The sequence below is a fragment of the Leuciscus leuciscus genome (assembly GCF_965113295.1).
Source record: "Leuciscus leuciscus genome assembly, chromosome: 5".
In the NCBI taxonomy this organism is placed as follows: Eukaryota; Metazoa; Chordata; class Actinopteri; order Cypriniformes; family Leuciscidae; genus Leuciscus; species Leuciscus leuciscus.
Window position 1 is genome coordinate 18,190,401 of NC_138729.1, and position 24,573 is coordinate 18,214,973.

Here is a 24,573-nt window from a genome sequence, read left to right on the forward strand (position 1 = left end):
TAAAGCCCAATTTAGCTTCCAGCAACCACTGCATCAGCATGATGCTAAACTATCCAAAGATGACAGAACTATATGCCAATAAAAAACTCATTACAGGCCTATGTGAACTTGAATAGCTTCCACTGAGAATCTTGAGTACACAGTGATAATTATCTAGAGAGGTTACAAAAATACATTAATGGATAAAGTTGTAAAATTAATACTTCTGCAGATGAGCGTGGCTTGAACACTATACTGCTTTACTTATCAAAACTGTCTAACCTTTAATTGAGCATTTTGACTTTCCAAAGCACGTTTATGCAAGAATCATCATTGCTGTTAATAATAACTGTGCGAAATGCCCGTGCAAAATTAGTTTTTGTGTGTGTTTTTAGTAATTATTGGTTTGGTGTATCTGAGTGCTCATTGTTACAATTACACAGCAAAAGTTCAGTTACATTTTTATTTGTGCATGGTAGAAAGCACACAGTGAACTCCGGGAAAATGCTATGCTTGAGCAAACAGTTTGTGAATAGGCTACAAATGATGCCCGTGAAAGAGACTGTGAATGCAGTGAATAGGATATGTTTAGTTGGTGAATAGCATAGGCTATTATTACACAGTAGCGATAACGTTAAGCGCACCAGAATGAAATATAATATTCAGAAGTAAACAGCATAGCTGACTTACAGATTCAGTTAACATCCACAAATGAATAAGCGCGTCGATTCAGGGAGCAGTGCAAAGTGCCCGTGCAAAATCTGTTTGTTTTTAGTTATTGTTGGTTTGGTGTATTTGAGTGCTCATTGTTACAATTACATAGCAAAAGTTCAGTGACATTTTTATTTGTGCATGGTAGAAAGCAAATACTGATACTGACATAATGACATACAATAAATGTGGAAAATTGAACTACACGATTCAGGGAGCAGGCTACACAGTGAACTCCGAGAAAACGCTACTTGAGCTCCGCTGCTTTCTTCGACCCTGTTTGTCTCTGGTCCTGGGCTGTGCTCACTCAGTGTGCAGTGTGAGAGGGGGAGTGGCCAGCGGCTAGAGCGGCAAAAGCCAGTGTGAGCTTCTTTTACCGATATATATTTAACAATATCGTTTGCATTTCTAATCCAAACAACATCAAACTTGGCCTGGCACTGCACTTACTCATGCCCGTAGCAAGACACCTGTCAAGTTTGAAATCCATCGGACTAACGGTTCGAGAGATATGCGAATAACCAACACACACACACACAGACACACTGACAGACAGACAGACGTTTCTGTAATTTATAGATAGATAGATAGATGATCAGTTCTTACCCTTCTGCCTTTGGGTCCCCTGGTGCCGCTGAGGCCCCTAGAACCGGGAGGCCCCTAGAGAACACAGAACAGAGGACAAGAACAGAGTCCTGAATCAGGCAGCAAGAGAATGTTCCCTCAGAAAACTCAGTTAGAGCTGGCAAGAGTCTCCCTCAGGCAAACAAACATCACTTGACCCGATTACAACTGAAAGGTGAAAGCTCTGTCCTTCAAAGGATGGTGTTTATGTTTGTACTTTGCTGCACTCTGCCCTCTTCACAGGGTCATCCGAGTGCCTCTAAAAATCATTTCCTGCCAAATGCTTGTATGACGTCAACATTTGTGTGAGTAGAGCAAAGAAACTAGACGAGTTGTCGGGTTTCATTTAGTAGGACAGCAATTTCGTTAGTGTCTGTGTCTATCATCAATGTGCATGGACAGCTCTAATGAGAGAATGTAAACAGTGCTGTGCAGAGGTAAAATGCTCATTTGATTATTGCACAAAATGAGACAGACTTGACTTTTTAAGATGCTTCTGTACTTTGGGTTTACCTAGAAAGATTCATACCAGATGATTGCACAGAACCTGGAAGTTACAACAGCAAAGTAAGACAAAAAACAGAGCTGTGATCTGTGCTGCTGTTACTTTTTGCAGAGACTCTTGGCCAGGTAAATAAATTCAGTTTTTATACAGTATATATAAAATACATAACATTGACTTACTGGTGTACCTGCTGATCCAGATAGGCCTCTTTCACCCGGAACCCCAGGGTGTCCCTAAAAAACAATCACAGACACAGACATCATTATAGAATAATCTCTAAAATAAGCAATAATTTCATTACATTTTTGTCATTCATAACATTTTTATAGTGTGATTCTATTTATTCAGTTGTAATTGTTTTATTGTACCATTTCAGACTGAGTGCTGAATAGCATTAATGCAGTAAACTTGGTGGTGTGGCAATACAACATTTTTCATACTGTCATGTCATTTAGTACTAATTTGGCTAAATACACTGCAAAAATCCTATTATTAATGGGTATTTTGTCCATTTAAATATTTAAAAATCCTTTCAAGATACATTTACTTGAGAAAAAAACTAAAGATTTACTTGTTTTCTTGCTTTCAGAGAATTTATTTTGTCTTGCTGCAAATGACATATTTTTTCATTTATTGAGACTATAAACAAGTTAAAAAAAAATCTGCCAGTGCAGTAAGAAAAAAGACATCAACCTATGAAAACCTTGATATCTTATGCAGTGTTGCAAGTGTTGTAAGGACTTTTAGATATTATTGCAGTGTAGAAGAAAGGGCTCTCATTAGCATGATGAAATTCTGATGTAAACCTACACGGAGGAAAACTCCCATGTTGTTTTCTGGCAAGTGCACAAAAGTTAACAATTCATATTTTTTTGGATTGCCATGGGCACCAAATACATGCAGACAGTTTTAAGTGTTATAGGAACCGCTGAAACATTGAAATGATGACAAAGCTTCTTGGAAAGGCAGGAAGTTTGCTCTTTTCTTTCTTTGGAGTGGCCCAAACCACTTTACACAGCAAATGGCCATAGTTTCCTTATGTCATTGAAAGGGAAATTACTCTTGCAGTGGTCTAGCTGATTATCTCATGAATGGAAAATGGCTGATGAGGCATTTTCCCACATACTGCTACTTTCCAACCATTGTAGCTGTTATAGTGACTGCTCAAGGTTAAGTGGGTATTAGAGTTCCCCTGAGAGCAGAGACGAGATCCAGACTTACTCCTTACCATCGCTCCCTTTTCTCCAGGTGGCCCGGGCAGACCCATCTCACCACGATCTCCCTGACAGCACAAGAAACACATCTAAGCCAAACAATACAGTAAAAGATAATACTAACATCAAGGAAAGACAACATTGACCATCATATAAAAACCAACATAAATGTCTGACGTTTGATTTAAAACACATGCCACAGAAACAGGAACCAAGATTAATTGGAATTTAACATGATTATGACCTACTGACCTTTTCTCCAGCAAACCCCACCTCACCAAAAGGTCCGATGAAACCATTAAGACCCTTTTGTACACAATAAAAAAGGACAAAAACAATCAAAGAATATTAACTCAAGTTTAAAACATGTTTATTAAGGTACCAGAAATGTATACAAAAATGTCTTTACCCTCTCACCAAGCATCCCAGGATTTCCAGTGATTCCAGGCTCTCCCTAGAGCAAAGGGCCAAGATTTATAATACAAAAACTCTCTTAGTTGTTAACAACATAATAACATTTAGTTTAAAGAGGACTTATTTATACTTTATTGGGAACAAAAAAAGTAAAGGGTGTTTCTTCAACTATGACCCAATATATTGCTGCTAAACCGCTGGTCAATGTCAAAATGTTTGAGATCAACATTGTAGGATTGAAAATAATCCAAGATATTTTAAATGAACAAAGATATTTGCTTGACTGTTTTTCTACCCCTCCCCCCCTCTTCCTACCACAGTGACCATTTGGAGTTCCTAAAGGCACAGAGGGGCTGATAGTGATCTAGCAAAATGTTTGTACTTTGGGGGTCGATGAATTGTCACACCTTTAGTACAGTATGGGGAGTGTAATCATCTGATTGGTCAGTTTGAAAGTCTCACATCTGGGTTTTAGTCACATCATCGGGTCTCGCCCGCCCAGGTTTATGGGGGTCCTATCCGCCGTGGTGGGCCCCAAGCAGGTTCTGGTAATGGAACAAGAAGTGAAAACCCTGTTGGAGAAAGGGGCCATAGAACATGTACCTCCCTCCAGCAGGGACACCAGTTTTACAGTTGGTATTTCATCGTTCCAAAGAAGGATGGGGGGTTGCGTCCCATTTTGGATCTGAGTGTTCTGAACGAGTCAGTCATTCAGCTAAAGTTCAAAATGTTAACACTGAGACAAATCATGCCACAGATCAGATCCGAGGACTGGTTTGTCATGATAGATCTCAAGGACGCATACTTCCACATTTCCATCCTTCCATATCACAGGAAGTTCCTGAGGTTTGCTTTTGGGGGCAAAGCATACCAATATTGAGTTCTTCGTTCGGCCTAGCACTATCACCCCAAACTTTCACGATCAGTGTCATCAGTTGGCAGTTCAGCATCGAGATGTCGATCTCGCACACAGGAAAGAGTTGCGGTTACGGCTAAACGCCAAAAATAGTGTGCTTTCTCCACTACAGAGGACCACTTTTTCTAGGCGTGGTTGGGACTTAATGTTGATGCAGGCATACCTCTCACCTGCACGCATAGAGTACATCCTGTCAGCTGTGAAAAGAATAAAGCTAGGCCGGTCACTCACTGTGAAACAGTTTCAGAGACTGTGGGGTCTGATGGCAGCAGTGTCCAACGTGATACCTTTTGGCCTGTTGTACATGAGACCCCTGCAGTGGTGGCTCAGGACCAAAGAGTTTCCCCGAGGGGCAACCCCTTTCACATGATCAGGGTCACGCGGCAATGCTTACGTGCCCTAGTTATGTGGAAGAAGCCTTGGTTCTTGTCCCCAGGATCCTGTGCTGGGAGCTCATTGTCGTTGCTTAACGCTTACGACGGATGCTTCCCTCACGGGCTGGGGCCAATGAGGGCAATCTCCTCTGAAGGGAAGCGGTTAACACTTCGTTATACGGTGCCCGCTGCCCTTCGGTGCCCTCAGGGGACAATTATGCTAACCCCGCCACCTTGTGTGTTTCGGGGCGCAGCGGTCTCCAGCGAGCACATATCTCAGGGTCCACCCGGAAACGTAGTGGTCCTGGGATGCCCGCCCCCTCCAAGGAGGGTTCCAGAGCAGTCAGTTCGATCGTTCCCTGCCGGTTCGCCGTACAGGGCACCGAATTGGTCGCTCGAATAACACCTACACCAGTCTTGAAAGACTGGTTCTCTTAGTAGATTTTTTGGCAGCGTGGGAACTTCTGCCAAACATATCTCAACAGGGGTCTGATGGGGTCTGATGGCAGCAGTGTCCAACGTGATACCTTTTGGCCTGTTGTACATGAGACCCCTGCAGTGGTGGCTCAGGACCAAAGAGTTTCCCCGAGGGGCAACCCCTTTCACATGATCAGGGTCACGCGGCAATGCTTACGTGCCCTAGTTATGTGGAAGAAGCCTTGGTTCTTGTCCCCAGGATCCTGTGCTGGGAGCTCATTGTCGTCGCTTTACGCTTACGACGGATGCTTCCCTCACGGGCTGGGGTGCGATCATGGATGGTCGCTCGGTGCCCGTGGACGGGTCACCATCTCACCTGGCACTTAATCACCTGGTGATGATGGCTCAGGCTCTTCATCCCTGGGCACCAGATTCAGGAAGCAGACATCCTGTCGAGGCAGGGGCTGAGGCCCAGGGGAGGGAGACTCCACCCCGAGGTGGTGGAGCTCATATGGACTTGCAGACGTGGCAGTTCAGCATCTGTACATGGTTTCCCTGATTGTTCTACTTCCGGGAGTTCTGGAGAACAGAGTTATGGGAGTATGGGTTTGGCCCCTGAGGGGGCCCAACTCATAGACTCGGGTCTCTCAACTGAGGTTGTTGAGGCCACGATCTCTCTAGAGCTCCCTGCACAGGAAACAAACCGGTTTCCTCCATGGTGCGTTGAAGCAGTAGCAGTATGGCGGCTTTGTAGCCTTGTATTAGGGGTATCCCTACAAGAGGTGCTAGATGCGGCGGGCGGTTCCTTTCCGCACACACTCATCGGGTTTAAAACCTATTTCTGGGCTTCACTCCTGGGTCCCAGGTTATTCTGTCTTTGTTGTGCTCGCCTGATTTCACACAAGACAGGCACTGGTCACTATGGTGGCGTTGGTATAGACGTTCCCATAGCGTCAATTTCGACGCAACGCGAGTTCCCTTGAAAGGGAACGCCTCGGTTACGACTGTAACCTCGGTTCCCTGAAGAGGGAACGAGCGTTGCGTCACCTTGCCATACTTCCGGCGTGCCTGTGATCGACTTGCTTCGACCTATCAGAAGTTGACAATGTTTGGTCTGGGTGCGCTTTATAGCTTCCTGCCATGACGTCACCCACCTATACGCCATTGGACTGATTTTACAAGTGCTTCATGATGCAATCACGCAATGCGTTCCCATAGCGTCAATTTCGACGCAACGCTCGTTCCCTCTTCAGGGAACCGAGGTTACAGTCGTAACCGAGGCGTTTTCTACCATCTTGCAAATAACGTTTCTTTAGTCATTCGGCATTTCTTGCAGACTGAACCACTGCAGGAATCCACCCTTACAACATTGACCAATCAAATCAAGATAGGTGGGATTTATGTTAACACAAGCTGTTGACAAGAAACATAAACAAAACACCCCAAACCTACCAGCAAGCTCAATTATGGGACCCATTTATTTAGAAAACCCTGAGTACGGCCCTGTCTGTTAGTTTTCAAAATATAGAAAAAACTAGCTGTGAAATTAGCCTTAAAGGCCCACTGAAGTGCCTTACAACAATCAGCGTTATTCAATGTGTTGATGTCATTTCCACTGAAATAGGTAAACAGGACAGGACATATTGAGCAGCCTTTTTAAAAAATAACCAATAGCTTTTCATTTATATTACAGCTCGCCCAGAGCCGTTGAGCTCGGTAAAGCTGCATTTGACAGCCCTTATGACAGCCACAATATATTCCCCTTTTAGATTTAGGGCCCTATCTTACACCCGGCGCAATGCAGTGCCAGGTGAGGCCAAGTGTTTCTTGCTAGTTTCAGTCTGACACAGTTATCATTTTCTCGTCCTGCGCCATGTTGTTTAAATAGCAAATGCATTTGCGCCAATTTGTGGTCTGAAAACGAGGTGTGTTCTGGCGCATTGTTGGCATGTTGCTATTTTGAGGCAACAGAAATAGACTGCGCCATCGACCAACTGAAACCTGGTCTAAAGTCAATGGCGCAATATATATATTTTTGTTATTTAAAGAGCGCATTAGTAATGTGCGCCTATTGGCGGGTCTACAACACGCGTACACTCTGCTTATTAAACACACAGGGACACATGTACAGCAGCACACAAACATGCCAAATATTTAAAATAAAAGGATTACAATGTAAAATATTATTATTGTGTACATAAAGATATGGTGGAATCCGGCTTGTCCCGTAGATGGTCTGCTTGCGCACTTTTACCTCGCGCACGAGCAGTTCCGTTTGCGCTCTGGAGATGACTTCGGTCTTTCCACTATCAAATTCCTTCATGTAAATAGCGAATCTGCCATGGCGCGAACGCAACTGGCATTTAAAGGGAATGGGAGATGAGACTCTGATTGATTTAACGCACGTAAATCCAAAACACACCCATTACTCATTAAGAGAACAAGGACAACCCTTTTAGACCATGCGCCTGGTGCGCTGACCATTTTTCCCGTCGTTAAACTAGCAAAAGTGGATTCGGACACAATCTAAGTGAACTTGCGCCCTGCGCTTTAGACCATGCGCTTAGATCGTTAAAATAGGGCCCTTAATATCAAACTGTTACTAAAGCAAAAAAGTTAATGTAATCATACTGAGGATGCTTAGATTGAAAAGTGTGTAATTTATTGTTGGTGCATGGAACCGGTGTTCTCTTAAATGTCAGTGCTGTTTCTAATGCCGAGTCTGTCTAACCGTTTTTTTCTTCCTAATTTCCTCCATATCGCTTTAAAATATAGCATTCTGTGTACTACTGAAGAATGAACAAAAAGGGTGCCTAACCGCACACTGATCCACTCAAGACAGCAGATAGCAATGTGCTGAAACGTTTGCTTACATGCACTTTGCACTTTTTGCACGAAGCAATTTATAAAATAAAAAAACATTTTTGTAGACTTTTCCAGTCTTGAGTGGATCAGTGTGCGGTTAGTCACCCTTTTTGTTCATTCTTCAATATACTATTGGCTCTACGCACCTGTAGTACAAGGACCTGCAGTACCAGGACTTTTTTTCCTGTTTGGAGCGCTACATATTTTTTCTATTTTCTTTATTCTGTGTACTATTCAAATGGGTCCGATACGTTTTGCGGTCTGCTCAGACTTGCGCATATGATCCGCTCTGAGCTATTGTGTCTCTGGCTCGGAGCAGACTTTGTGCGCACTGCAGCGGTTTGCGTGACACTAACCCAAATCCAGACTTCATTTACCCCAAAGGAAAGCATATTACACTGTCTGAATCATTCCTTATCCCCTATATAGTGCACTATGTGCCATTCACCATGTAGAAAATAGTAAATGTGTGAACAATTGAAAGATTTCAGCCAGAGATTCAGTGTATATCTATAGTGTAGGGGGCGGGATGCTTCAGATTCTAGAGAGCATTTGATTGGACAGAAAATCTGATGAGAAACTGAAGTGCAGAGTGATGTCATTAAAATTGTTAATCTATATTGGTGGAAGTGAGAGACTGTAAGTTTTGAACCCTTATATCTTCTAAATGTGAATTGTGTCATTGTTTTGGAGCACACCAGCTTATAGATAACAGTAAGGCCAACATATTCATACTAAAAGCCAAAAAAAGAAGAAAAAAAACTCCCTTATGAGGACTTTAAAGTTTTCAATAAAAGTATTACAAAATAGTATAACAAAAATACAGAATTCTGTTAAAAATGATACACCATTGTGATGATGAAATAACTATGTGGAAGGAATAAACAATGAGTGAATGTACTGTATTTACATGGTTTAACAAATTAAATCAAGTAGTCAGAGTTTGAAGATTTTCCATAGGGCCATAGGCCATAGTTGAAGAAACACATTTAAGAGGAAAATTGGACTCTAAATTATAGTGGTCATTTGGCTGTCATGAATTCTTACCTTCATTCCATCATCCCCTGGATTTCCAGGAAAACCCTTCCTCCCAGGTCTGCCCTGAACAGAAAGCAGAAATGACCCATAGTACTGGACTCCCAATCCTCTAAATCTACTCCCTGACATCTCATTATCTCCTGTTCCTGGGACCAATCTCCTCCACTCACCAACATATCAGCTCTCCCAGTGAGAGCAGCTTCATGAAATAACTCAGAAACAGAAGCATCAGTCACCCTGAGTCTCACAAAGAAGTGTTTATGTTGGAGACGGGATGGATTTTCTCTGGTCATCTATTAGCTAATGTCTGACCCCTGTTGTCTTATTAGCTAAATGATCCATACTGCCCCAACTGTAGGCTCTTTGGCAAGGTCTGTGCGTGAAAAACTGGGTTAAATGCAATGAACTGTTAATTTGGATTCATCTCTTGCTGCTAGGTACAGGCAGCTGTTTGTACATCAGGCTTTGGCATGAGGACAGACTATTCTTCACTATAATTTATACTATCATTGCTGAATCTGGGTCAAGTCCGGATGCAGCGTTCAAAGCAGCAAACTCTTGTGAAATTGTTTTGGGAGAGAGGAAAACGCCTCGGTTACGACTGTAACCTCGGTTCCCTGAAGAGGGAACGAGCGTTGCGTCGAAACTGACGCTATGGGGAACGCTTTGCGTGATGACGTCTTGAAGCACATGTAAAATCAGTCCAATGGTGTGGCGGAACGTCAGAGGCGGGTGACGTCACGTACCAGGAAGCTATAAAAGCCAGCCCGAAACAGAAAACGAAAGCTTCGTAGAGTCTGAAGTCGTGCTGACAAGCATGAAGGAGATATGGCAAGGCGACGCAACGCTCGTTCCCTCTTCAGGGAACCGAGGTTACAGTCGTAACCGAGGCGTTCCCTTTCAAGGGAACTCGCGTTGCGTCGAAACAGACGCTATGGGGAACGTCTATACCAAAGCTACAAATGTCTGTCCTGTGTGTAATCAAGTGAGCAGCACTAGGAAGACAAAACCTGAGACCCTGGAGTAGAGTCTAGGTCTAAAGAGTAGAACCTGACGAAGGTGTGCGGTGAGGACCAGCCTGCCGCATCACAAACGTCCTGCAAAGATACTCCTGATATAAGGGCCTTAGAGGCCGCCATACTCCTAGTAGAGTGCGACCGGACAGCCAAAGGAGAAGGCTGCCCAGCCGCCTCATAAGCAAGTGAGATAGCCTCAACCACCCACTTGCTCATCCTTTGCTTAGACACTGGACCTCCTTTGTTAGGGGACCCAAAGCAAACAAACAATTGATCACTCTTACGCCACAGGGCAGCTCTGTGGACATATGCGTCTAACGCCCGAACAGGGCAAAGCAAATTATTCGCCTCCTGGTCCGCATTTTGAAAGGGAGGAGGACAGAAGGCCTGCAGAACAATAGGTCTAGCCACATTAGTGGGGACCTTGGGGATATAGCCCAGTCTAGGGTGAAGAAAAGCTTTGACCATACCCGAAGCAAACTCTAAGCATGACGGAGCAACCGACAATGCTTGGAGATCCCCTATTCTTTTTAGAGAAGAAATGGCTAGAAGGAACAGAGCTTTCAAAGTCAAGAATTTCTCAGGAACCTCCTCAATAGGCTCAAAGGGGGCCAGGGAAAGGCCTTGCAGCGCAATGGACAAATCCTAGTGGCACCCTAGAGCGAACTGCAGGCCTTAGCCTCCAAGTGCCACGAAGGAAACGAGATACCAGAGGGTCTTTCCCCACAGACATTCCACCCAAAGGAATGTGGTAAGCACCTATGGCCGCCACATAGACCTTTAAAGTGGACGGGGTCAGACCTGCAGTGAACCGGTCCTGCAGGAACTCCAGAACTGTACCAATTGGGCAGTTGACTGGATCCAACCGACGGTCACTACACCAAGAAGTGAATACTCTCCACTTCAGGGCATAAAGTTTCCTCGTGGAGGGAGCTCTGGACTGTAGAATGGTCTCAACAACCTCAGTTGAGAGACCTGACTCTATGAGCTGGGCCCCCTCAGAGGCCAAGCCCACAGGTTCCACAGTTCTGGTCGGGGGTGAAAAATCGAGCCCCCTGCTTGGGACAGAAGGTCCCTCCTGACGGGAAGCTCCAGAGGATGTCCGTCGAGGAGGGACACAAGATCGGAAAACCATACTCTGCCCGGCCAGCGCGGGGCTATAAGAAGCAGACAAACCCGGTCCCTGCGAACTCTCTCCAGAACTCCCGGGAGCAGAGCCACTGGGGGAAAAGCGTACAGACGTAGCCTCGGCCACGCCTGTACCATAGCATCCAGTCCCAGAGGAGCTGGATGCGTGAGGGAGAACCAAAGTGGACAGTGAGACGTCTCTCGAGACGCAAACAGATCCACTTGTGCTTGGCCAAACTCCCTCCATATCAGCTCCACCACCTCGGGGTGGAGCCTCCATTCCCCGGGCTTCGGCCCCTGTCTCGACAGAGTGTCTGCTCCTATATTCTGGACCCCGGGGATGTAGGCTGCCCTGAGTGACAGCAACTTCCCCTGGGACCACAAGAGCATATGGCGTGCCAGATTGGATAATGGGCGCGAGCGCAAACCCCCTTGGTGATTTATATAGGCGACTACCGACGTGTTGTCCGTATGCACTAACACATGGTGTCCCCTGAGATCTGTGATAAAGCTCCTCAGAGTCCGGAAGACAGCTAACATCTCTAGGCGATTGATATGCCAGGAACGATGATGGTCTTCCCACAGACCTTGAGATGAGCGACCCTCTAGGATCGCTCCCCAACCCGTGAGGGAAGCATCCGTTGTAGCAGTTTGCGACGACAAGGAGCTCCCAGCACTGGGCCCTGGGACAGGAACCAAGGTTTCTTCCACATAACCAAGGCACGTAGGCATCGCCGCGTGACCTTGATTGTGCGAAATGGGTTGCCCCTCGGGGAAAACCCTCTGGTCCTGAGCCACCACTGCAGGGGCCTCATGTGCAGTAGTCCAAATGGTATCACGTTGGAAGCTGCTGCCATGAGACCCAACAGTTTCTGGAACTGTTTGACAGTGAGTAGCTGGCCTAGCTTTACACTTTTCACAGATGCAAGGATGGAATCTACACGTGGCGGTGACAGGCGCGCCTGCATCGACACTGAATCCCAAACCACGCCTAAAAAAGTGGTCCTCTGAAGTGGAGAAAGCACACTCTTCTTGGCGTTCAGCCGTAATCCCAGCTCTTTCATATGGGCGAGGACGACATCTCGATGCCGAATCGCCTCCTGATGCGACTGAGCTAAAATCAACCAATCGTCGATGTAGTTCAATATGCGAATACCCTGAAGGCGCAAGGGCGCCAGAGCTGCATCCACGCATTTGGTGAAAGTGCGGGGTGATAAAGCCAGGCCGAATGGAAGAACTCGATATTGGTATGCTTCGCCCCCGAAAGCAAACCTCAGGAACTTCCAATGACACGGACGGATGGAAACATGGAAATATGCGTCCTTGAGGTCTATCGTGACAAACCAGTCCTCGGACCTGATCTGTGGCACGATTTGTCTCAATGTTAACATTTTGAACTTGAGCTGCATGACTGACTCGTTCAGAACTCGAAGATCTAAAATGGGACGCAATCCCCCGTCCTTCTTTGGAACTATGAAGTACCGGCTGTAAAACCCGGTTTCCCTGTTGGAGGGGGGTACATATTCTATGGCCCCTTTCTCTAACAGAGTGTTTACTTCCTGTTCCATAACCAGAACCTGCTCGGGGCCCACCACTGTGGGCAGGACCCCCATAAACCGCGGTGGGCGTTTCTTGAATTGTATCTGATACCCTTTTTCCACGGTCTGCAGGACCCAACGAGAAACATTTGACAGTAGCATCCACGCTGTCAAAGATTCTACTAGAGGTACCAGCCCCTCGAGACTGGTTTCTGGATTTTGTTGCTGTTGAGTAGTCGGTTCGTCGCCCTGTAACGGCGCACCGGCAGGGAACGACCGAACAGACTGCTCTAGCACCCTCCTCAGAGGGGGCGGGCATCCCGAGGCCACTACGTTTCCGGGTGGACCTTGAGATATGTGCTCGCCGGAGACCGCTGCGCCCCTGTAACACCGGAGGCGGCAGGGTTGGCAGAACGGTCCCCTAAGGGCACCGAAGAGAGACGGGCACCGTGAAAAGAGGTGTTAACCGCTCTGCTTCGGGGGGGACTACCCTCATTTGTCCTGAGCCCTCGGACGTCAGGACTTTTTCCCAGCAGCCTTCTTGGCGGTAATAACGGTCCGCAGATCCGTTCTACCCCTCGAAGGCTGCTGGGTTTGAGAGCGCCCTCCGTGTCCCCGAGATTTTTGTGGGGGAGCACGGGAGGACACACTCTGTTTTTGAGTGGCACGATGTTCAGCGCTCTTTTTAGAGGAGTGAGGCTGCTCCCGCTCAGCAGCCTCAATGAAAGAACGGCGGGGGAGAAGTTTTTGCAGTGCAGCTGCCTGTTTAGAAGCTTCTTGTGATTTAGCTACAGCACTGTTAACTGCATCACCAAATAGACCAACAGTGGAGACCGGAGCATCTAAGAGAACGTGTTTCTCTTTATCTTTTATATCGCTCAGATTGAGCCACAGATGCCTCTCAGTGGCCACCAGGGCTGCCATAGACCGCCCGATTGATTTAGCGGTCTCCTTGGTGGCCCTGAGAGACAGATCTGTGGCTCTGCGTAGTTCGGCCACCGTGTCAGGACCAATTCCCCCGCCCTCCTCTAAATCCCCCAATAACTCTGCTTGATAAGCCTGCATAAGGGACATCGTATGCAGACACGCTGCAGCTTGACCAGCGGCTGTATACGATTTATGAACCAGTGCCGATGTAAATTTAACTGGCTTAGAGGGAAGTGAAGGAGCCTTCAAGGAAGATGCCGTTGCTGGAGAGAGATAGCTCGCAAGCGTCTCCTCCACCTTCGGCATCTCCCCATAACCATATTCTTTATATTTATAAATTGAAGAATAGTGAGATGTTTGTGGTGTGTATACTCTGTAAGACACTGGTTTCTCCCACGATCTCCACACCTCGGTGTGGAGATCGGGGAAAAATGGAAGGCTTCTGCGCTGAGGCTGTGTACGAGATGGCAGGAAGCGTTCGTCGAGCTTACTTTTCGAACGAACGTCCTGCCTATCCTCTGGCCACTCAATAGATAATCTCTGAACTGCTCTCGTGAGAACATCGAGCAATTCCTCAAAAGCATGAGACTGAGGTGGCGAATCCTCAGACTCAGCTTCAATACTAACAACGTCCAGCTCCTCAGAGCTGGACAATTGCAGTATTGGTGCCTCTATCGGGGGGGAAGAAACCGCAGCGCGTGCTTCCACACCCTGATGAGAGGCACTGGATCTATCAGAAGGAGGCTGAGATAAGGCAGAGCCCGTCTCAACATCCACTGATAAATCCATTTGCGAACCCCAGGTCTGAGATCGACGCCGTGCCTCAGCAGCGGCGGGACCAAAGCCCTGGGGAACGTGATCGGGATTGAACCGAGCCAAGCGGGATCGGAGCGTACGCAATGGAAGCGCTTCGCAATGCACACAGTCACCACCCTCGAGTGCTGACTGGGCATGCTCCTCACCCAAACAAACAACACAAAGAGTGTGAGTATCACCTCCCGTTAAATAACGCGGGCAGGGATGGACACACACTCTAAAATGCTGCTTGCTCGCCATACTGAATATATAATAATATAATATAGACAGACAACACCAAATAACAGGGACAGATTCACACAGAGCGCAACTGAAGACTTTTCTGTTTCGGGCTGGCTTTTATAGCTTCCTGGTACGTGACGTCACCCGCCTCTGACGTTCCGCCACACCATTGGACTGATTTTACATGTGCTTCAAGACGTCATCACGCAAAGCGTTCCCCATAGCGTCAGTTTCGACGCAACGCGAGTTCCCTTGAAAGGGAATTGTTATATTTGGAGGGTATGAAACTCACACATTATAAAAGTCTTTGGAGAGTGACATAAACCAACAGGAGTGTGTGAAGCCTATTATTTATCACCAATGCTCAACTGTAACATAACAAAATTATATAATTACAAGAAAAAGAGGCAACCGATGCTACAATCGCAATGAACAGGCTGGAATAGACTGGTCACAAATACTATAAGCACCATAAGCAATCATACCACATTTCAAATGTGAAGATGTACATACAACGGAGCTTATCATTATAACAAAACATGAACCAGCGTCAATAGCCTTAAAGGAAAACCTCTGGTCATGAGCCATGGAGTACCTTACAGTGTCAGTAGGTTATAAGGCTAATATGGCGATAGCTAAGATGTCTAATTCAAGTTTAACTCAAGATATCTATTGGGTATCTCAAGAGAGCACTCACCTCTACTCCTGAAGCCCCTGCTGGTCCTACTGGGCCCTGATCCCCCTGTGGTTTAAAACAGGATCATTATTATTTTAGAAATAATAAGCATCTACAAAATTATATTGATGAGGATCTTTTTTCTTTGTTTCGATATGTATATGCGCAAAAGTGTTCTGAAAACATCTTAGATTTTAATGAGCTTCTAATTAGTAGAGATATGTTTAATATACACTATATGGACAAAAGTATTGGGACACACCTCTTTATTCTTGAATTCAGGTGTTTCAATCAGACCCTTTACCACAGCTGTATAAAATCAAGCACGTAGCCATGCAGTCTGCATTTACAAACATTTGTGGGGGGGAAATGGGTCCTTCTTAAGAGCTCAGTGAATTCAAGCATCGTACTGTGATAGGATGCCACATTTGTAATAAGTCAGTTCATGAAATTTCATCCCTGCTAGATATTCCATGGTCAACTGTGAGTGGTATTATTGGAAAGTTGAAGCATTTAGAAACAGCAGCAAGTAATTCAGCCACAAAGCGGAAGACCATGTAAAGTCACAGTGCGGGGTCACCGAGTGCTGGGTTGCAAGGTGTGACAAGTTGACTATGCTCTGCTGATTCCACAGCTGAAGAGTTTCAAACTTCCACTTGCATTAATGTCAGCACAAAAACTGTATGGCGAGAGCTTCATGGAATGGGTTTCCATGGCCGAGCAGTTGCATGCAAGCCTCACATCACCAAGTACAATGCCAAACGTTGGATGGAGTGGGGTAAAGCACGCCGCCAATGGACTCTGGAGATGTGGAAATGTGTTCTGTGGAGTGATGAATCATGCTTCTTTGTTTGGCAGTCTGACAGGCGAGTCTGGGTTTGGCGGATGCCAGGAGAACGTTACCTGCCTAACTGCAATTTGCCAACTGTCAAGCTTGGTGGAGGAGGGATAATGGTATGGGGCTGTTTTTCAGGGGTTGGGATCAGTGAAGGGAAAACTTATTGCTTCAGCATACCAAGACATTTTGTAAAATGCTATGCTTCCAACTTTGTAGGAACAGTTTGGAGTAGGCCCTTTTCTATTCCAGCAATGACTGTGCCCCAGTATACAAAGCAAGGTCCATAAAGACATGGTTGGAAAGTTTGGTGTGGAAGAACTTGACAGGCCCGCACAGAGCCTTGACCTCAACCCCATCGAACACCTTTGGGATGAACTGGAAGGCCGAGCCAGGCCTTCTTGTCCAAAATCAGAACCTGACCCAATTGCTCTACTGGATTAATGGGAAAAAATTCCCACAGAAACACTCCAAAATATTGGGGAAAGCCTTTCCAGAAGAGTGGAAGCTTTTATAGTTGCAAAGGGGTGACCAACTCCATTTTAATGTCTTTGTATTTATAATTACATTACAGTCCCTGTGGGTGCAATGGTCCCAATACTTTCGTCCATTTAGTGTACATTCATTTGAGTGTTAAAACAGAAATTATCCATATAAAATGTGGTGTTGTTTCTGAGACATTTAAACATTATATTCTTGGCCATACAGAGTAAAAAATGAACAAGTTTAAAGGTAAAAGCCTGTAAAAATGCTATGATAAAAACCTGTTAATTAGTTAAAGCTGCAGTCCGCAGTTTTTCTTCTTTGTCGCCATCTCTGTTCGCAATTGCAGTTATTCGCGGAATTATCAACTTTACGTGCGTTGTGCCTCGGCACAGCACTGCGCGGATGAATCCAATGTTTTGAGGAGAATGTGCGGCTGTCAATCACCGCACTGGTGGTGTGGATACTGTCATTCGCAATCACAGATTCTACTTTTTGGAAGTATGACCAACATAAGAATTTTCACCCGAAAATGTCGTCTGAACAAGTAACATCCACTTTTGTTCTGACCAACTAAGGGGAAAAAAGCATTGCAGTAAATTGCGCCGATTAAATCTAACGATCGCTTTTCATATCACGTCAAACCGTGCAAATTATACTTTGTTCTCAAATTGTTAATGCTGACAACATCGGCATTGTGTGACTACATTTAATGCCCTTCCGATATTTGTCCTTGTTTTCGCATGAGCCCGATTCCAGTCTCTTTTTTCTCCAAAGTCTTTCGCGTTTTACAACGGGTGAATCTCCAGTTGTCACTGGTGATTGTCATTTGAACCTTTCTGGATTCGCCATTAAAAAGTTAAGTTGAATCATATCAAGTGCTGTGAGAAAAGGCTATAAATCTCCACCTCCAACATCCTCACACGCAATATAGCCTACTAGCCGAGACTCCTTCTTTATGTGTACAGATGTGACATAATGACACAAAGACATGCTCAAATTTCCCACAGAAATCTGGAATTAAAAACATTATTACAAGCTTACCATTCTGAATCGAGCTAAGGCAAGCAGATCGTATTGAATACTGGCTGGTTATGTACTTGCTCAAACATTTATTTTGGATAATTTTTTACCCAAAAAAGCTACAGACTGCTAGCCTGGTTAAAACCAGACCATTCTCAGTAGTAACTGAGTTATGGTCTGGCAAAGCTTCATTAATAACTCATTTCCAAAGGGGCGTCACCAACGGATGTCGCTCAAATGCCTCTGGGCGCAATTGGATAGACCTAAAACCAGTCAGAGCGATCGTCATCGTGTAAAGCCATATGCTGCGTCCCAATTCGCCTAAGTTACACTACGCTATAAAAGTATGTACTCTTTTTGTGAAGAAAAGGTATTTACTTTTGAATGTGTAGCAAAAAAGTAGGCACGCTTTGGGACATACTACTTCGTCATCTTTATCGGACGGATCTGTCGCGTGCATCCTGTCACATAAACTGCCCTGTCAATCATCTTGTCACAGTTAAAATCCTCTATTAAATCTAATTTAATTTCCTACCGTTTCAGAGAGAAATGTAGTAGCACGTTCATCTGCCAGTGGGTCTTTCATTGAGAAGTCCTCATGTGTTTGCAATTTGAATATAATAATGCATGTAAAAGTTGATGCGCTTCACCAACGGACGTCGCTCTAAAACCAATCAGAGCGATCGTCATCGTGTAAAGCCCGCCCCAATGTTTCTGATTGGTGCCGCGATTTCGAGGGATTAGAAATGGGCTTGAATGGGCTCTTTGCCAGACTACTTGCAGAGCAAATCTAAATTTGCCGGAAGTTGTCTGGGTTTTCCCAGGCTAACAGACTGCAGCTTTAACGGTACGTTCTTTTTCTCTATACGGTGAAAAACTGTAATATATCTAATGATATATTTAATGTAATTTTACAGTAAAATACTACTAAATGTACAGTTTTTGGAAGAGAAAAAGAACAAGTAATCTTATAATTTACAGTGAAAAAACGTAAATTGACATTAACCAGAATTCTCTTTGTGACAGCTCAAATGTAATGATTTTTCAATAAAATTTGACTGTTCCTTCTTAGTTTTTTTTCTTCTTATGTTGTTAAATTACTATTTATTGCATTATTTTATTAATATAGGCTTCATGCCGAACATAACATGAACAAATTGACTGCATCCGCTTGTCGGATAACGTGTTAACGGCATTACGAACTGACGGTGACATCTGGACTATGGACATGTTGTAATCAGCTAACCTGGCTAGTTCTTTTTATTGTTGGGGTTTTATTCTATTTAAATATCTAAATGTTTGTGATAAGAAGATTTTTTATTTTATTTTTTATATCAATCTGCATATGTAACGGACATCAGTTGTGCTCATCTTTGCCTGCTCCTGAAGGTATCTTGAGTAAAACGGCTTGCTCCTGAAGGTATCTTGAGTAAAACGGCTTTATATGAAGCACATACAAAAGACCTGAACCGGAAGCGATGCAACTTTTTTTTTTTTTTTTTTTACTGTAAATTTAAGTTTAATCTGTAAAGCGTATAATGTTACTACTATGAACATCAACTTCTGGCAACCAGAGTTGATTGGGTTTTTTTACCGTAAAATAAATTACAGTGAAATGTCATTTTCCACACCAAGTAATGCATAATTCAGGGCTGCCAACTCTCACGCATTGAGCGTGAGACTCATGCAATGAGCGTGAGACTCACGCAATTGACACTTTTCACACGCTCTCACGCCACACATCCATTTTCTCACGCACAGAAAAATTGCGGAGCAAAGAGGTACTTTTAATATTAAACGAATTATCAGCTCTTAGATTGCCTCAATTGTATTACGAAATTCAGACAAAAATACGTTTGGCGCTTGTAAATGTGACGTGACAGATCGCTGAGCGCCTCAGTTCAAGTGCACGTGAACCGATCATCTGTTACTTTTTTATTTAAAGATGCAGTACAACTTACCGAAAGTATACATAATATCGACCAATTAGTGTTTTTCAACCACGGAAAGTGGTCAATATATAATAGCAATAGAACAATTATGTCACATAACATTACATTTTCCCCAGGAAAGCCATTTAATGACCATGGCATGTTAATTGAATAGAAAAAATAGCTAGAGAGGAGATTTTGCTGAGCACTATATTACATATTTATTATATTATATTATATCATATGTCATTAAATAATTGTTATTATAAAAAAAACTGCATTATATTTAATTTCATTAGTTATTTTTAACCTTTAATAATACCAGCAGATTGGGCCCTCTATGTTTACAGCATTAGGTGAGATAATTTTTTTAAATAAAATTTAAAAAAAACATGTATCCAAAGTAGTCAATATTGAATCAAAATCGGAATCAAATCACAAGAATGGAATTGAAATCTTGAAATTTGAAACCCCCCCCCCCCCCCCCCCCCCAACAAAATCTCACTCCAAGCTAAACTCAAAAGTTGGCAGCCCTGATAATTTCTCTAAATTTGTCTCGTTCTCTTGATTTAATTTTGTGAAAGCTGTGCTTCAGTGTTCTGTTAAAGTAGCAACAGGCACAGCTTGCAAACAGATGTTTCTTTTTAACAACAATCTAAACAGTTAATTTATTCATTAATGTCATATTTTTTCTTTAGAAAAATTATTTACCTAAAACATTATAGAGTCCAGAGCATGCTAATGCCATTTCAAGGATTTATATTGGTAAAAATCCAAGCCCTTATGGTTTTACAACTAGGCTACATAAAAATCCTGCTGTTTACAGAAAATAATGTATCTTGTTTTGATATGTCGCCAAACATAAATATATTTGCCTTCACCCAATAGCAAATATTTATTAATTCTACTTAATTATACAACTGGTCCTATTACATATTCTTATTTTGACTATAAATTGCTTCCTTGTGCTAATAGACTTACAAATGGGGATGTATTGAGCTTATTTTCATGAAATTACTTTTTATGTTTTGAAATGACACATACAGTAATACTTCTAGAATAATTACTACATTTTCCTTTTTACATTGTACAACAGTTGTACAATAATATTTACAGCTATAAATTCAGGATTTATATGCAGTTTTCCTTGTAAGGCCCTTCACTGGTTTAGGAATGAGCAGGTCCTACCTCAAGTCCATGAACTCCTCCAGGGCCTGGAATCCCTCTCCCTCCTGCATTTCCCTGGAAAGAATCAAAAAATTAGATTATCTGCCACCATTTTACAATATGGGACACAATTACAAATTTTGGGAACCTTTAAAGAAGAAGAGAGATGCATACCTTTGGGCCCTCAATGCCATTATGTCCTGGTGGTCCAATATCCCCTGGAAAACCCTGAGAAAAAGTAGCAACATTAGACAATAAGAGAAAGTCTTCTCTATACTTTATCTAAAAAGACTCGCTCTGTCACAGCAACTCTATTCTCCCTCCCTCCCTCTCTCACAACTAAACTCTAAAAGTTATTGCAGGACTGTGTGAGCAAATTAATGGCTATTTCTTTGTAGTGACTTCAAATTAACACAAAATGAAGGAACTACTAAAGCCAAAGTGCTCAACAAGCACAGTTCCCTTTCGAGGGAACTCGCGATGCGTCAATGACGCTTTGGGAACGCTCCTGCGTGATTGCGTCTGAAGCACCTATGTCAACTAGTCCAATGGCGAGAGTGGGCGTCACGGGCGGGTGACGTGACGACCAGGAAAGGATAAAGGACATCCGGTTTAGAACCGCGCTAGCTTCTGTGCCTCAGCAAGCACTCTGTGTTATACTGTCTGTCATATTTATTGTTGTCTGTCACTATATCAGTCACAAGCATAGATATTATGGCAAACAAACATCCTTAGATCGTGTGTTCCTCCCTGCCCTCTTTCTTTACGGGTGGGGATACACACGATGTATGTGTTGTTTGTTTGGAACGGAGCATGATCTGTCAGCGCTCGAGGGTGCTGACTAAGAGCATTGCGAGTTACTATTGCTTTACTCGCTCCGTTCCCGCTTGTCACTCTTTGAGGAGGGTGTTCAGGCTCGCGTTCCTCGCAGTACCGGCCCCGTGTTGCCGAGGCAGCATGGAAGCTGGTATTGTGGGGTTCGCAAATGGATCTCGCGGAGGGTTAGAGACGGGCTCCGCCTTTTCTCTGCCTTTACCCGGGGGATCCAGCGCTCTCTCTCTGGGATCGGAAGCCCGCGCCGCGGATTCTTCCGCCCTGGTTAGAGAGCCCGGTGTTTCAGCAGTCTATCTCTGAGGAGGTAGATGTGCTGAGCATCGATGTAGTCCACAACCACAAGTATATATCTATACAGGAGTATGGGGAGCAAACAGCTTTGGATCGTGTGTTCCTCCCTGCACTCGCTTCATTACGAGTGGGGACACACGCGATTCATGTGTTGTTTGTTTGGGAGTGGAGCATGCACGTTCAGCTCTAGTAAAAGGGGGCTGACAGTGTTCATTCATAAATTCTCGATGTGTAACATTTGCACTATCGAGAGTTAGCTCTGTTCCTGATGGCTTTCTTCTCGAGGGAAGAAAGTCAATAAAGATTCTTTGGCTCGGATCTCGCGCGTAGATTACGGGTCTGCAATAAATATTCTGTTACTCGACCTCGGATCTCGCGTGTGCTGAGGCAGCACGTAGATTACGGGGTCTGCAATAAGAATAATAGTGGACGGGCTACGTTCATTCATGAAAATTACAGACGTGTGTGCACTATCGGGAGTTTCCCCATGCTACTGTTTATTTAAAAATAGACTGCAATAAGAATCCAGTGGTTATGCATTCATTAAGAGAGATACATAGTGTATTGCAAGCTATGAATTTATGATTCTTTTATTGTATGTTGAAACTATTTTTTATATATAATCCTATATATATAAATATATATTCAGCCTTTCATCCAGACTATTTTAACTTGTCCGGTTGATTTTTTTGCTGTTTGATTCTGAGGAATTAAATAAGTGGGTTGCATTTAAATTTACTTATCTGACTTTCATTAGTTAGATTCATGTATATGTTCAGTAATTCATCCAGACCGTGTTAACTTGTCTGGTTGATCTTTTACTACATTTAATTTTGAGGAATTAAATGGTATAATTTGGTGCTACAGCTGTCCACCTCAGAGGAAATGGATGCGCTGAGCATCGAGTTAAGGGAATTGAAGATTCTACATCTCAATCTCCTGTGTACAATGAGTTTGGAGTTTATAACTTTGTAAATGGGGCTGCTGGGCGGAGCAGCCCTAGCCATTAACAAACTCATTGTACGGGCAGAGTGTAATTTCCTGTGCTCCCCCTCAGAAAGATTGGGGACCGGAATGGCATTCTCAACAGAAGCCTTTAAAGCAGAAGATGGATCTGAGGACTGTTTTTCTGTGAAAAAGGTTTCGGCCAAGGTCCTGATGCCACTGGTGTCAGACCTCTGAGGGCAACCCCAACCGGGGTGGAGCGGTGTACACCTCAGTATACGGTGCCCGCCCCACCTCGGTGCCCTCAGGAGGCCGTTCTGCCAACCCCGCCACCCTTGGTGCCTCGGGGCGCAGCGGTCTCCAGCGAGCACATGGCTCAGTGTCACCACGACACTGTGTCAAACTCGCACCCTCTGAGGGGGGTTCAAAAAGAGTCAGTTCGGTTGTTTCCTGCCAGGATGCTTCAGGTCACCGAAGTGGCTGTTACAATAACACCAGAGGCCAGTCTCGAGAGACTGGTACCCTTAGTAGATTTTCTGACAGAGTGGAAGAATCTGCCGAATATATCTCCATGGGTCCTGCAGATAATAGAGAGAGGTTACAGAATCCAGTTTCGTTCTCCTCCACCTCGTTACAACGGGGTGCTACTCGCGTTAGTACATCCCGAGCAGGCTCTGGTAATGGAGCAAGAAGTAGAGTCTCTATTAGCGAAGGGAGCTATAGAGCAGGTGTACTTGCCCGACAGAGAATCAGGGTTTTACAGCCACTACTTTATTGTTCCGAAAAAGGATGGGGGGTTGCGTTCCCATTTTAGATCTTCATCTGTTGTATCGTGCAGTCATGAAATTCAATATGCTCATACTCAAACAGATCGTTACTCTTATCAGATCTGAGGACTGGATTGTCACAATTGATTTAAAAAGGTGCTTACTTCCATCCTCCCTCAACAAAGGAAGTTCCTGAGGTTTTCTTTTGGGGGCAAAGAATATCATTATCGGGTGCTTCCATTCGGTCTAACTCTATCACCCTGCACGTTCATGAAGTGCGTAGATGCAGCTCTGGCCCCGCCAGGCTGCAGGGCTACGCATTCTGAACTGCATCGATGACTGACTGATTCTGGCGGAATCAGAGCAGTAAGCGGTTCGGCATCGAGATGTCGTCCTCGCTCAGATGATGAAATTGGGGTGAGACTCAATGCCAAGAAGAGTGTGCTTTCTCCACTACAGAGAACCACTTTCCTTGATGTGGTATAGGATTCAGTCACGATGCGAGCCACACTTTGCCCGTTCGTGTAGCTGTTATCCTCACAGCCACAAAAGAGTTGAAGCTAGGCCAGTCACGCACTGTGAAACAGTTCGAGAAACTGTTGGGCCTCATGGCAGCAGCGTCCAATGTGATACCCTTTGGCCTACTGTATATGAGACCTTTGCAGTGGTGGCTCAGAACCAGAGGGTTCTCCCCGAGGGGAAACCCACTTCGTACGATCAAGATCACGCGGCGGTGTCTCCGCGCCTTGGTTATATGGAGGAAATACTGGTTCCTATCCCACATGAGCAGTCACGCACTTTGAAACAGTTCGAGAAACTGTTGGGCCTCATGGCAGCAGGTCCATTGTGATACCCTTTGGCCTACTGTACATGAGACCCTTGCAGTGGTGGCTCAGAACCAGAGGGTTCTCCCCGAG

The 24,573-nt window shown here is 44.5% G+C and overlaps 1 protein-coding gene across 4 annotated transcripts in view; it reads right to left on the reverse strand.

Annotated features, from left to right (window-relative positions):
- The window catches only part of col27a1b (collagen, type XXVII, alpha 1b), a 117,940-nt gene that overhangs the window by 21,945 nt on the left and 71,422 nt on the right, over window positions 1–24,573 (reverse strand). For all 4 annotated transcript variants that reach the window (XR_014205902.1, XM_082168893.1, XM_082168894.1 and 1 more), the window contains exons 20-28: window positions 20,994–21,047; window positions 20,841–20,894; window positions 15,402–15,446; window positions 9,067–9,120; window positions 3,443–3,487; window positions 3,286–3,339; window positions 3,048–3,101; window positions 1,999–2,052; window positions 1,297–1,350 (exon numbers count right to left, since the gene is read on the reverse strand). Coding sequence is in view for 3 of the 4 variants with exons in the window: in XM_082168893.1 (XP_082025019.1) it covers window positions 1,297–1,350; window positions 1,999–2,052; window positions 3,048–3,101; window positions 3,286–3,339; window positions 3,443–3,487; window positions 9,067–9,120; window positions 15,402–15,446; window positions 20,841–20,894; window positions 20,994–21,047 (468 nt within the window). In the remaining variant the exon portion in view is untranslated. The remainder of the gene's footprint in view (window positions 1–1,296; window positions 1,351–1,998; window positions 2,053–3,047; window positions 3,102–3,285; window positions 3,340–3,442; window positions 3,488–9,066; window positions 9,121–15,401; window positions 15,447–20,840; window positions 20,895–20,993; window positions 21,048–24,573) is intronic.